The sequence below is a fragment of the Amblyomma americanum genome, chromosome 1 (genome assembly GCF_052857255.1).
Source record: "Amblyomma americanum isolate KBUSLIRL-KWMA chromosome 1, ASM5285725v1, whole genome shotgun sequence".
NCBI classification, from domain to species: domain Eukaryota; kingdom Metazoa; phylum Arthropoda; class Arachnida; order Ixodida; family Ixodidae; genus Amblyomma; species Amblyomma americanum.
Window position 1 is genome coordinate 13036095 of NC_135497.1, and position 14543 is coordinate 13050637.

General features: G+C 46.8%; 2 protein-coding genes across 2 annotated transcripts in view; one reads left to right on the forward strand and one right to left on the reverse strand.

Annotated features, from left to right (window-relative positions):
• The window catches only part of sp3 (phosphatidylinositide phosphatase spermathreecae), a 117975-nt gene extending 111942 nt beyond the window's left edge, over positions 1-6033 (forward strand). The window contains exon 19 of the mRNA XM_077642989.1: positions 3735-6033. Within this exon, the coding sequence (XP_077499115.1) occupies positions 3735-4136 (402 nt within the window). The 3' untranslated portion in view covers positions 4137-6033. The remainder of the gene's footprint in view (positions 1-3734) is intronic.
• Positions 6034-6111: 78 nt separating this feature from the next.
• Positions 6112-14543, reverse strand: part of CkIalpha (Casein kinase Ialpha) — a 42654-nt gene continuing 34222 nt past the window's right edge. Inside the window, exons 5-6 of the mRNA XM_077642998.1 lie at positions 13550-14063; positions 6112-8384 (exon numbers count right to left, since the gene is read on the reverse strand). Coding sequence (XP_077499124.1) covers positions 8374-8384; positions 13550-14063 — 525 coding nt within the window. The 3' untranslated portion in view covers positions 6112-8373. The remainder of the gene's footprint in view (positions 8385-13549; positions 14064-14543) is intronic.

Sequence of the window (14543 nt, forward strand, 5' to 3'; positions counted from 1 at the left end):
CGCTCCTACCTTCCATTCATCCATTCCATTGAAGGACTTTGCGCCTCTCTGTAAACATCCTACGACCTAGCACTAAACACTTATGGCTACTCTCTATGTATCTGAGAGTGGCTTTGCGGAATCGATCTGATCGAGCCATTGCACTCTATAAACGTTCGTTTCGCTCCCAAGGAGGATGTGTTCGTTTCACATTCAGCAGGCAGTGCGCATCGTCGGCTTGTGGAGGATCACTGGGCGGCGGCGCCAGGTGGCGCCACGTTCCCGTCAACAGCGCGCGGTCCTTGTTCGCCGTGACCAACCAGCGTGCTAGGAGGGACGAGCGATAGTTGGCGATAAGCAGTAGCGGTACACGCTATGCAAAATGTGTCTGATATTTTGCGCAGGCTGTCACAGCGTCGCAGTGCGCTCGAGTTCGGAACCATAAGTAAGAGAACGTCACTGATCAGTGTTCCCTTCTGCGCCGTCGACGTGACGGTGAAGCATCGCTGGGTCAGCTAAGCGTTGCTGTAACCATGCAAACGGGGCTGCCAGCCTTGGCATGAACGAGTTACAGAGAACAGGCAACCATGGAGTGCAAACTTCCGCCACGTGCTAAGATGGGCTGTTTTGATTGGTCGCCCTGCGTGTCGTCATTGGAGAGTGAAATGGGAAGGGGAAGCTGTTCGAAAATCGAGTTGAGGGCAGCATTTTGTTTGCTTGTATTTTGAAATTTCTTCATTGAATAACTCCCGTTCCTATGCATCGATTCTCGTAATTCTTTTTGAGTCAGCATCTGTGTGACAAAGAATCCAACTGAAGCATAACCGGCATCCGTTCAAGCGGTGTTTTGCAGCCCCTTTAAATCGGGCGGTGGCTCAAGCCACCTAGCCATGACCTATGAAATTTTACTCTTCTCTTGATTTTAGCTACCAATCAGATAACCTACGCTTGGTTACTTCTACCCGCTTAAAATCTACTTTCCCTTCACTGTCCCTAAACCCCAATGCCTTGGATAAATCAGCCCCGCTGCTTTCCACTGTAGGGTGAAGCCCTTTACAGAAAAGTATCAAGTGTTCAGTCGTTTCCTCCTCCTCTCCGCATGCAACGCACAACGTGTATCTCGTGGTACCTGACTCTATATGTCTTAGTCCGCAGGACTCCCGTCCTGGCCTCAAACAACAAAGAGCTTCCCCTACAATTATCATAGATATTTTCTTTGGCAGTTTCCCGCTTACAAATCCTGTATGTTCTTAGTGCTGATTTGGTCAGCATCCCTGTTTTCCACAAAGCTCTCTCTGTTTCTTTAACCTTTTTCTTAACTGATAACTGCTGATTTGCCCCCCCCCCCCCCCCCCCCCCCCTACTGCTGTCCAGATATTTGCTTGTCAACCTTAGCGACTTGCAGCGCCACCACGCGGTGGCCGCATGAAGGCATCACCGCAGTGGCCGCGCGCCCTCGGCACACTAGCAAGTATATTCTAGGCACAATGATACCACCACGAGATAGACCACGTTGTGCGGTGCTTGTGGAGTGGAGGAAATGGCTGAACGCTTGATACTTTTCTGTAAAGGGCTTCACCCTGCAGAGGAAAGCAGGGGGGCTGATTCACCCAAGGCATTGGGGTTTAAGGACAGTGAAGGGAAAGTAGATTTTAAGCGGGTAGAAGTAACCAAGCGAAGGTTATCTGATTGGTGGCTTGAACCACCGCCCGATTTAAAGGGTTCAGCCTTATCCATCCTTCGGAGCGCGCAGGGCCAGGCTTCGTCGCGCGTGCTAAAAAGTTGCATTTATTTGTGTTCCCGGTGCGCGTTTCAGCGCCGATTATTTATAAGCGGAAGTGAGAACTTGCAGGTCTACAGTAAGTCTGCAGGTTAATTTAGCCCGCGAGCGATCGATTATCGCAACGCGATGCCCAAGCTTTTTAAAGCTGCAAAACCTGCTCTGATCTGCTGTTGCTTCAGGGCCCCCGAGTCCTCAAGCACTGATTCGGTTTTGATTTTTTTTCTTTTTAAACTTTTAAACTTGCATCGCGTTTCGCTTCACTTGTTGTAGCTTGTTCTTGTAGGGAAGTGTTACCGCTTGTGTTTTCACAGCCGTTCATTTATTTATTTATTTACTTATACAAGTACCTGCAGCACCACGAGGGCAGGAAAATGAACATGTACGTGACAAAAACTTAAATCAGCTCAGCACAGTTGGTAAAAGCAAGAAAGTAACAAGATACGTAACATCGATGTCATCTCGACGCAAGCGGTCATCAGTGTACCGCGGTGCAAAATTGCAACACTGAAATGGAAAGGGTACACTATCGCATGAAGCGCAATGCCAGCCAAAAGATATGAAGTAATCTGGATGATATTAACCTACAGCAGACTGCGTGACAATAAAGACAAACTCTGAACACGTTTTGCATTCACCAATGCTCTTGGGAAGCCTATTCTAATGTGCGGTAAAAATGAATTACGGTAGACATCAGTACGACAGTACGTTTCAAGAACTTTCCGCTCGTGATCACATGTTCCTGTGAGATCGGAGTAAATTTGGAAAAAATTTCTAATTTTGCAGTTAATCGGCGGTGTGTTAGTGTTTTCCAACCAAGGTTAGAACTAATGTAGTACTAATGTGATACTGCTACGGAAGTTAAATTACCAGAAACAAATCTTGCAGCACGGTTTTGGACGCGTTCAAGCTGTCGATCAGGGAGAATTTCTGGCTATTGCGTCGTTGATCACATGTACGTGAAGGTCTGGAGGGCCGATTTCTCGTTGGGAGGTTTGTCAGCCCGTGGGACGGCTCGCCCAAGTTTTGAAGCGTTCGGAGAAACCGGCTTCCTTGACGACACGCAACCAGGCATACAGACGCGGACATAATAGGAACCACGCTTCGGCAGTCAAATTTTGACGCGTTTCCTAGCAAAAGCTAATTGACGTCTCAGTTTACCGGAGTTCTTCTTTCAAACGATGCGCGAGACATTGGTATACACGGAGCACCTCGTGGTATTCGCCTACGACCGCTAAGTAATTTATAATTGAATTTCATCTTGGCGCTGTTTCGGTTTCATCAGCTGAACGATGGTTGTGACGTGTAGTTGATGTTTAGGTCACGTGAGGCACAAAAAACGACAGTATAACTGCTGATACGTCGTTTATTGTAATTCTAGCTGTTCAAGCAGGATGATTTAAATGCTGTAGTGAGTTAAAACTATGTATCACCATTAATATGGGAGTTTTTTTTTCCCATAGCGCCTAAAATGCGCATCCGTCACGTACCATTCGCCGTTTGTGCAGTGAAGCCTCCTTACATGCGGCACGGGGGAAGAGGATAGCTGCCGCGCCAAGGGTACGAGGGAAAGCCCTTACCATTTTAGGGCACTTGTGATCCAAAATGTGCTTCAACGCTCCCGACAGTGTGCACGCAATAAAGCATTGCCATCTGTGTCCGAAACCAGGCGACCATTGCCCAGTCTTTCACCAAATAAATTAGCCGTGACGGAAGCGGTTCTTGTCAGTTTTTTCGGGGTCATTCGATAATTCTAATTTATTCCAGCACCCTAAGTTCGAATTAACAAGTTTTTGCTGTATGACCAGACCACGCTTATGGTAGCAGGTGATGCTTGGCCAAAGAAGTGGAGAATCTTGGTCTGCACCAGTGCGTCTCGAGTCCTAAACATAGGGTCTAAAATACATGGCTGCACTTTCCTCACCACTTCTGCATTTTGCTTGCAGTCGTTTGAATGTGCTGCCGTTTGCTGCAGGTGAGTGGCGAAAGTCCTGCCGAAGCACCTTCTGGAGGCCGCCTGCGCCAGCTGTCCAAATCTTCGGAGGAGCTGGAAAGCAGACCTGCAAACATGTTGCCCGGCAACCGGCTCTTTGTGCTTGAGGAAGGCCCCCGTGAGCCAGCCAAAATGAAAATGTCCCATAGTGAGAGTGCGATTCAGGATTTTTCACTGCCAGGTCCCAGCCCTGTGTCTTCGCCCATTATCATCAAGAAAGATCTGGTTTTGTCACCCCTTTCGCGTATTGCCAAGGGCGTGCAAACTCTAGGCTTGAACCTGCGGCCCGCGGCCATTGTGAGCCGTCGTGCGCCATTGCCTGTGGAGAGCGAAGCTTTGCAGCAGCGCAAGCGTGCCTGCCGCTCGCACATTTTGGAGCTCTGAGCTCTCAGCGGGCAGCACTGGCCGATTGCAGTCTAGAGCCACGACTCATGGCCGCTTGATGCGCGTAGCTGAATGTTAGTTTAAAGCCTCCTGTACACCTGCAGGCCTGGTTGGTGGCTACTGGAACTATGCCAGTTATCCCAACAACATGCCATGGTGACAGTCCTCTGTGCCCCCACTAGTCTGTTCCCAGCTGCATATTTCTTCTACTTACAGCCACTTCCCTGCCTAAGTGATAGCCATAACTGCCTTGGACAGCTGCAAGCAGCTTACATGGATTGTGCCAGCATGCTTGGCAGCTTTCACAGGGCATTTGTAACAGGTGTGTATATAGTTGTTGCAGCGTTTGTATGAAAGTGTATTTGTACCATCCATGTTCTCGCAACAGACGTGGTAAGTCTCATACAGTTGGTGTACCCTCTGCTTGCAGTTCCCTTTGCCTGCTGTTAGTCTCTAGCTGTGAGCCAATGTAGGGAAGGCATTGATGGGTGCATTTGTTACTGCAGACATTCCTATTCTTGTCATGTGTGGCCTTGGACCAAGTAATCAGCAGCAGTCTGGACTGCTGACAGAGATGAATACTCAACACCGCCATCATGAAATGTTCCGCTTTCAGGTATCGGCTTTGTTTCCCTTCACAGGCAGCATGGCAAGGCTTTGTTCTTCGGGACGCTTTTTGTACTCGTAAAACCAATCAATGTGTGCCAGTGGGCCGAGTCATTCCACGAGAAAAAACTCAAACCAGTGCTGGCTATTGCATCGAGCATGTACTACTTTTTATTAACAGATTATTCAGATGTTAAGTTTTTCTCTGCTGGAGATGTGCATAGTTTCGAATTACAACTTCCATGTGAAGCTTGTCTCTTTTGCATCAGCGGTCTAAAAGCTCGTTTTGCTCTCCCTTGAAGTCAAAGCAGTAACAGTGATCGGTTTAATGTAATGCCACTTATACCATTAAAAGCAACAAGATGATCCAGGCCCCTTTTCAAATAAATATCTTTAATCTTTCTTGGAACATTTGAGCCTAAACTGCAACAGTAAAGCAGGCAATGTGGGGGAGCATCAAGAATTCTGCAGGTAGGCATGTAAACAGCTGTAATTACTTATCCACCGTTACTTTTACCAGGTGCTACATTGCTTATAGAGGTGGGCATTAATGCTGCTTGTTCACACTACAGTCATTTTGCACTAGGTTTTATTTCATATAGTCGAGTGCAGTACCTGTCTATGGAAAGCGCAACTTCATCTGTAGCAGCACTGACCAAAAAAATCTCTGCTTACTACTTCCTTCCACACTACCAGCATTAGATCAGTTGAAATTTTTCTGCATTGCCATGGAAGGTTCCATGGGGGGGGGGGAAGAGAGAAACAATTACACAAAGACCAGTAACAAATGCTACCCACGATCTAGCATTTGTGCCGGTCTCTCTGAACACTGCAATGTTCAGTGTTGAAATTACTCTGGGAACATTCAGCAATATACCTTGTTATAGCTGCAACACTTTTGTAGCACATTACTTTTATGTGCACAGTCCCAGACATTCAGCAAGAGGATATGTATCCTCTAGTTTTTAGTTTGCCACTTAACGTCACGATGTCTCAGTACAGCCACACGATATAAGCTGTGACAAACTAGTGCATTGTTACCTGCCTTGGGAGAGTTTGTGCGAATTGTTGAGACCATTAAAAATCTGTGCACCCCGAAGAAATGTATTTGCCAAAGAGGTGTACTAAAGCATATGCTGTTTATGAGAACTTCTGAAAACCGCCATGCTTGCAGTCCTTTATATTAGGAGCAAAACACGTTGCAGTTCGTGTCCGCAGTCACGGACCTTCACTTGGTTCATGTACTACCAAATTGGTTCAGCCTCTGAATAAAAGTCTCACATGGCCTGGATTGGAAGGGAGTGCTTCAGTTGTCAACCAAAGCTGCACAAGAGCAGGCAGCCTTGCCACTAACACAAGACGCAGAAAAGCAAATATTCTTCGTGAATTTATTCCAAACACAGTGAAACCAACAAGTTCCTTTGCACAACCGGACATGACATGAACCCATGCTTACTGCAGAGTAAATGGACAGGCCCCTAGCAAACTTCTGCCTGCTCTTCAGCAAAAAATGGTTTATGGTTTCTCTCAAGCTATGAGGGATGCCAAATGAAAGGATAATTTCCACCATCTAGGGTTTTTTAATGTGCACTGACATTGCACAGTACACAGGCCTCGAGCAGTTCGCCTCCATTGAAATGCGACCGCCGGGATCGAACCCGCGTCTGTCAGGTCAGCAGCCGAGCACCATAACCACCGAGGCACCATGGCAGCTTTCCTCAGCAAAAGAGCAGGCAAGGTTTTTTGTAGTGGCTTTATTTCAACAGAAATTTGCTCATTTGGAAAAATCAAGCTTTTCACATTTCCCCTAAAACGGGGGCATAAGATGCTTGTTTTGAAACAAAGCTTTTTGCCTCCAAAATGTAAAGTATGCATCAAACGGCTTGTATTTATCACTGGACAGAGGCATTTGCATGGGTGTGAGAGGAATCTGAATATGCTACATCACCAGGGTCAATGCAAGGAATTCTTTTCGAAATGAGCCAAATCCAGGCACCGAACTTGAGTGCAGTTCAGCTGCAATACATCTTTTCTTTAAAAAATAAAAATTCAGGGGGCACTTAAGATTGTTTACATGCTGTGAAGGCGAAAGTATTAGTCATCGTGAGTGTTCGACCTTGACGCATGTTGCTTACTGAGAAATAAAACGAACATGCACCTCCGAACACCGATTCCACAAAAGTCCGAGTGAAACGCTCAGTTCAAATACCTGTCGCAAGCTAGCCTCAAACTTGCTATGTGCACTATGTGCAACGAAAACTTGTATGACGTCACTCTGAACGCTTTAGGACGCATGGTTGCGTCGTAAATTTTGATTCAAAAATTGGTTTTGAGAAAAGGAAATAGCGCAGTAACCGTCTCACATTGCACAGCAGCTGTCTTACATCCAGGCGGACACCTCAACCGTGCCTTCAGGGAAGAGGCTAGGAAGGCATACAATTTAGGGTGCATATGTCATCTGTTCGAATCCCTGTCACAAGCTAGCCTCCAACTTGACTAGCACATGTAAGCTATATGCAACGAGAAAGCATATGACACCACCTCGCACGCTGCACAACAAACACTTGCGTCATAATTTTGGTACAAATGTAGTCTGGAAAACTGGCGTCACATGGCAGTCTGCCATTTATGCCATACGAGCAAATGGTGCATCGGAGATGAATGGAGGGAGGTGGCTGCTCCTGGTATCTGTTGTGCATGCCGTCACCGCGATCGCCGCTTCGGTGGCTAGATGACTGCTGTTGCGATGGCATCTTCTCGGCCTCAACGCTGATTGCCGACGAATTTCCTCTAATGAGGCTAGTAAGGCTTTCGTCTCGAAACTATAACTAGCATTCTAAGCATATCATGCAACAGCTTCCAATGCATTGCTGCGGATAAAAACCTTCCAAGTTTTTCTGTTTGCCAAGGTGGATTTGACTCATTTCGAAAAAAAACAAAAACTTGTGGGCCAAAGAACAGCTCTCTCAATCTCTGCTGACTAATAAAGAGAGCATTTGTAAGCAGTAACGATCTGTGAAGCTATTAGCCAAAATGAGCATAAATGAAAAAGACAAACGTATTGTACAGCTTGGCTGCCTTTTCTCTTCCAAGTGTATGAAAAGAGGAGCATCAACAAAATAACGTCACAGAGCATAACCACACAATTGATAATTTCCAAACACTGGCTGTGAAGTATACCACAGCTCCCCTTCTGTTTCCAAATGAAACAGAAGTCTGCACGAGGAAACCACAGCCTTCTTAAAGCACCACTTTGTGATGTGCAGACTGCGTAAGGTATAATTGCAGAAATGCTCCACATCATTCACCAGGTCTTTCAAGGGAGAAAAGAGCATGTGCACAAATGCCGAGAAAACAAAGGTGGGATGAATCCAAATCTCTGGGATTTGGAGCCGGCCTTGGGTGGGGAATCCGTCCCATGCTTGGCAGCCCAGGTAGCAGCTCAAGTCAACAGAAGCGAGCTTTATTCCGTACAGACGGTCAGATGTGCACACATGGAGCAAGTGCAGGCTTCTGTAGGCTCTCCCGGTGACACGGTTAACAGCAAGGGCTAGAACAGGCACGCCTACCTCAAGATCTACCAAGCCAGACTCGGCAAATGCCATTCACGATCATTTCTTTGCCACTGAACTTAGCGGCCCCCTGCAGGCAAAGAAAATGGGAGAAGAAATGTCAGCACTGAACAAAATGGCCAGCTGGATTTAAACAGCACCACATTATTATTTTCGTATGTGCCACAGCAACACACCATTATAGAAGGCACTGAAATAAAGGGGGTTTTCTGAACTGCACAACCAAAATGCAGCTGGAATTGAACTCATGCTTAGCAGCAAAATTCCACAGCCACCTCACAGCTGTAACCAAAACCGAGTCCGTGAAGATATGTTAAGATATTGCATGTTTGTAGTTTGTACAAGTAGAAAAATAACGAAAAGCTTAAATAAGCAAACTCCAGAGTGTATAGCTGCAGTTTGCTTCCATCAATACCATGCAGAGACCAGTTACACAATGTACAGACTTGGGATGCTGTAGAAACTTGCAACAAACCCTTCAGCTGCTTTAAAAAGCTGACTATTTTTTGGTCTGGGCATGCTAAAAAAGAGTAATAACATTATCCTGCAATGCCAATCCAGCAGTCTCCTGCAGATGAACTCAGTCGAGACGAATTCTCGGATAAGGTGAACAACAGACCATTTGGCTGGTTTCCTAAAGGATTCAATATAAAAAAATCTGCTCAAGACTAACTATTTCGCGTGTCCTTCGCAGTGGCCGCGAACTACAGCGACCTCTCTCAATGGCACTCATGGGGTGTTCGCGCAGCACTGTCAAAAAAAAGGGAATATGCTTCTCCGCAAGAAAATGCACCCACACAAGATGGTGTCCCCGCACCTGTCCAGTCTTCCTCTCACGTCCTCGTTTTTTGCGCTAAAGGCTTTGCCATTATGAGTCAAGATAACAATTTTATAAAACCATATTTCACATAAAACTTACAGCCCAAGCAACCATTTTACGCGATATTTTGCACAAATGTGCAGGAGCTTAGTAATGTTATAGTGGCCTAAAGTTGCCTGTAGAGTTACATGTGTTGGATTCTAATTCTATGGCACATGGTGAAGCCATCTTCTGAATGTGGCATTAAACACAAAATGGCACTTCATCATCAATTCTAACTTCACAAAGAAAACATCGCTGAATTCCAAAATGCTTGGCATGCTTCCACTCTTTAGAGAATTGTGTGTGCGAGTTTTTTGGGAAGGGGAGGTAGGCAAAGGCGAGTGTGTGAATGCGTGTTCTTGCACGTGTTTCGTGCTTTATGGCTTTTGTCATTTTTTTTTTTAGTTGGGTGCGTCGTGAAGGGCAGGTGTTTTCTGACATGCATGCGAGCCGCAACAAAGGTCGTCGACAGCACCTGTTTGTTTATTTGCAACATCACTTTAGGTGTTCTGTGTTTTTTTTTTTTTAGAAAAAGGGAACGGAGTGGGTGACAACTGGAACAAAAAGTAACTAGTAGCGCGGCACCTCACGTTACCAAAAAATGTTAACGTAAGTATGTTACCCGTTACAGGTCCCAATTGGTAACGAGTATGTTACTAAGTTAAAAAAAAAGTGTTGCCGGTAACGGCATTACTTGTAACGCGTTACCGCCAACAGTGCTTTAGACCGCTCAGCCACATAAAAAGCGCAACACTCCTCCCTTTCGCTGCACCATGATGTATGAAACGGAGTATAGGTCAGTTTGCCTTTACTGCCAAGGCCAGGTCCTGTGATGAGGCTCCACAAGCTTGTGCCCACCCGTTTCTGTACAGGTTTGGCACAGTCTTTTTCCATTAAAATGTCCCCATACACTCGGGCTTCTCACAGCGCAAGGGAAGTCTGAGAGTAGAGCGGCGTACCTTAGGTTATATCGTTGCAGTGACCTCTGGAAATGGATGCTTCAACATCCATTTCACAGGCCTTCTTAGAGGTGCCTTTCTGGCAGACGTGGCTCTCCTTCCAAGCCTTGCATGTTAGATCATCTTAACCAGCACAGAAGTTGCTCATTGCAACAAAATCGAGAACTAGCCCCGTGAACAGCTCGATGACCGTGCTGACACTAATGTGCAACGAGTGGCTGCGCGGCATCCAGGAACCGTCGTATGACATGGCAATGTTTCCGGGATTCCCAAGCTTCAACTCATCATACAGTTCCCAACCGACTGCACAGAGAGTCTCCTTCTCGGTCTAGTTCTCGGCAGCAGGAGCCACCGCGGGTGCCAACTGAGAAGTTCGCCACAAGGCAAAAGTTTGGCAAAAGGAAGAAGTGATCTGTCTATAACTTCAGAAGCGTGCCAATCCTTCTGAGGGCATTGAGAACAGTCCGCCACCAACAGCAAACAATGCCGAAGCTGCGGACAGTGCTGAAGTAGGCCTAGAGAGCTCATTAACAAGTGAAAGCGCTTCTTCTGCCACGTTTTGATGTGAAGGCAGCGATGGGAAACGTTCATCGTGGCAAAAACTTTTTTTTTTTTGCGCCATTTGCAGATTCCCAGTGGCTTGCACTGCGCGCGCAGCAAGAGCGTTCACAATGAACGCGTTACATCAGGTTGCCATTCACGCGGGGTGAGCTCCACGCCAATGCAACATCACCGCAGCACATGATAACGACTTAGGGCAAGGCCATATTCTCGTTCGTCTACTGTGACACTACCGACGCACACTTTGCACTTGACACACATCATCGTGTTCATAGAGTACAAGGTGACAACAACGAAGCCTGTCTCGATGTCGACTGACGCGGATGCAACGTCATCAGCGCCAGTGAGAAAATCCAGCTTTCATGTTGTTGCCGGCGTGAAGCAAGAACTTGAATTTCTTGAGCTTCCATCTCCCTCTGCCCTAAATACGCATGCTGCAACATGGCAGTGCTATGCCAAACACAGCTGCTGTCCATAGTGCTTTCACTCGTACATGCGCTGGCTAGGTCTACTTCAGCACTGGCCATGGCTTGTCATTGGCGGCGGACTGTTCTCGATGCCCTCCGAAGGAATGGCACGGTTTTGGAAGTTATAAACAGATCCTTTTGCCGAACTTCTGCCTCGTGGCGAACTTCTCCGTTCAATCGGGCACTGTTGCACACTTGTCACAAACCTATAAATGAGAACGAGACAGAAATGTCCGAAGAAAGCGCTGCTGAAGATGAAAGTCATTGAAGTGAAGTGCGGGATGCGATTTGAATAAATGCCTTCTCTGAGCTTTCGTCACTCGAATTATACGCGGGTAAAACTTTTTTTTTTCCATTTCTTTCGAGTCCCTATAACTTCACCTCGTATCATATTCGGGCTCGTGTTATACGCGGGTTTTTACGGTACTTGAGAATGCAAGCGAGGACCTCCGATAAACGTAGAGGCATACATTTTCTCCTTGTGTTTTCAATTTTCGGGTCAAACAACTACCTAAATGAACAATGCCTTGCTTCAAATAGGGCTGAGTAAATTCGGGTTCTGGTTTTTCACTGCTTGAATTCTTTTTCACGCTGCTTCGGCCGAAAGCGATTAACTGCGGCAGTCAGGCTGCGGCGCATTATGCATGGAAATAACAGCAGCCATTATATCAGCAAATAATATCAGCCATTATTGCATATGCTGACCGAAGATGACAATCACCTAAACAACAGCATTCTAGTGAGTCATGCAGAGCTGTAGCTGCATGAATCCTTCTGCTAACAACCGTGTTCCAGTGCACAACTAGGGCACCGTATTCACCTATTTACAAACAAAAAAAATAAGGGACTACCGTCAGTTGGATCCATTAAACGTTAGCTTGCGAGGTGTTCGAGGTATAACTACGAAATAACCACCAAGCTTTTCTGCACTAAGAAAAAAAATTAAGATGAGCAGGCACCTACGCACAGCCGACTGCACGAGCAAACGCACCTTTGATAGAATAGATTACGGCAGCATTACCCCGCCATCCGTTCAAATAAAGCCTAGGCCGCAAGTCTACTTGTTTGTCAGTCCACTTCCTCTTGGCGGAGTTAGATTTTGGACAAGATTGGGCAAAAGCGCCGGTCGGAAAACAACACTCGGAGGATGTTCACTGCTGCGCCGCAAGCTCGATCGCGCATGCCACTTCCGCTGTGTGCACCGCAATCAAAGCGATCACAGTACAGTAATTTCCGATAAAGCAGTGCAACAAGGGCCGGGGCAGTTGTTTGGGTTACTATAATTTTTATCTCCCATGCCATGATCTCATTGTGGCTAATCGGACGCACGATTCATTGCGCGCCAAAGCGCGAGCGATGGGAAACAACACACTGAGGATGGGCTGCGAGCTCGGCCACGCGCACCACTTCTGCTGTGCATGCCGCAATTAAAGTGATTGCAGTACAAATTCAATAAAGCAGTGCAACATTGCTCACGGCAGTTACTTGAGTACCTAATTTTTTTACCTCCCATGCCATGATCCCATTTCGACCGCAGCCAAGGCAGAAATGCAAGCGTCGTCTACTGCGCGGCAAAGGGCGCACGTTGGGAGCGTCTGCTAGCTTCCCCCTGCCTAAGTGCCGCCACTGTTGGCGCCCGGGAAGAGTCAAGAGAAGCAGCGCCGGCATAGGAGGAGGAGGGAGATGTTAATTTTAGTTCATTTAGGGGCTTTATCGCAGATACCTCAACCCAAGTCCAGAACTTGTTTTATGCTCTGCTGTGTTTCCTTGACAAAAGGCAAAATGCAGTAAACTGGCCCTCGAAACGTGTCATGTGACAGTGCACTGCCACTGTCTCAAGGGCACACCTAAAGAACCGTTGGTCATCCAGAGATTGAAATCAGCTTCACAGAGTAGCTATGTAAATGCAGCTGAAAGGCTGAACTGCTTAGGGGTTTCACAGGCTTCCTTTTTCACTTCCGGCTTTGCTTCATGGAGACAACTCAAATGTTTCTCCAATTATTATGGAGTGCACTACAATAATAGCCTGCCAAAATAGCGTACAGCTTGAAGACATTACCCTTTATGCTAGAAAACCTGCATTTGCGATATGTTCTTGCTGTGACATGGAAGCAGCCAAATGAAAAACAAGTGGCAACTATTTAGTGCCATTTCCTAGTTTAGAGCCAATGCCACTGTACACACAGCGATTTACTGTGTGTACACAAACATTCAAACGTCATGTGAAGCTTTTCAGAGTACCCAACGTATGCATGGCACATGCAAGAACAGTATCTTCCTTCTGGCACCCGTAAGCTAGGCGAGCTGGTGCAAGTGAACTCCACAGTGCAACAAAGCTTGCGCCATGAAACGAACTGGCAAAACATTGACTTGTTTCACCACCCACCTGCAGCGGTGCCCGGCTGTCCGGCCATGGCACCCGAGGCAGCGGCCGAGGCAGCAGCTTTCTGCTTGAGCATGGTCCAGTCAAAAACGTAGTCATACTGGTGGTTCAGTGTGCGGAAAAGAATGCGGAAGATCTGGCGCAGGTACTTGTAATCCGGCATCTCCTCAAAGCGCAGGCCACGGCAGTAGTTGAGGTACATGGTGAATTCAGCTGGAAAGCCCTTGCAGAGCACCTCGACTGGTGTGGACATCTTCTTCTCACTGATCTTCTCATACTTCTGCTTCTTGGTGGCTGCCTTGAGGCCCTGCCAGGGCAAGCTGCCTCGGTTGAAGTACATGAGCACATAGCCCATGGACTCCATGTCATCTCGACGACTCTGCTCAATGCCCAGGTGTGCATTGATGGACGCATACCGAGCTGTACCAGTTAGGTTCTTGTCCTCCCGATATGGGATGTGCTGCTTGTTTCGGTTGTCTCGATACTTTTTGGCCAGCCCAAAGTCAATCAGGAAAAGCTGCACGGACAAACAGACCATCACATCTCATAGCTCACTCACAGAAACCTCAGCAGAAACTAAGTACAAGCCTGTGGAATAATTCACTATGATGACAGCAACAGTCACACTCTGTACTCCGTCTCAGTAGTTCCTTGCAGCGCTACCATAGCTGCCATGAGTGCAGAGGCAACACTACAGAATGTAGTGACAATAGTAAACGGGTACAAGAGATAGCATACACTAAAAATATCTGCTTCAGATTGTACACGTGCCAAAGGCTATTTGAAATCGAGCCTTACCATACGCTCACGTTATATACACTATTTCCCAAGTTATGTGTGCGTAGCTCTTGCATACGCTAAAATATTGTTTCCAAAATGGCGACTCCTTCGAAGCAGGGCACCTCGCTTTGGACCGCATTCATCTTTGTTACTGCCGTTTTCAATACGTTCATTGGCCAAAAATGATGCACCAGGCTTTCGCTTCATCTCATCTTGC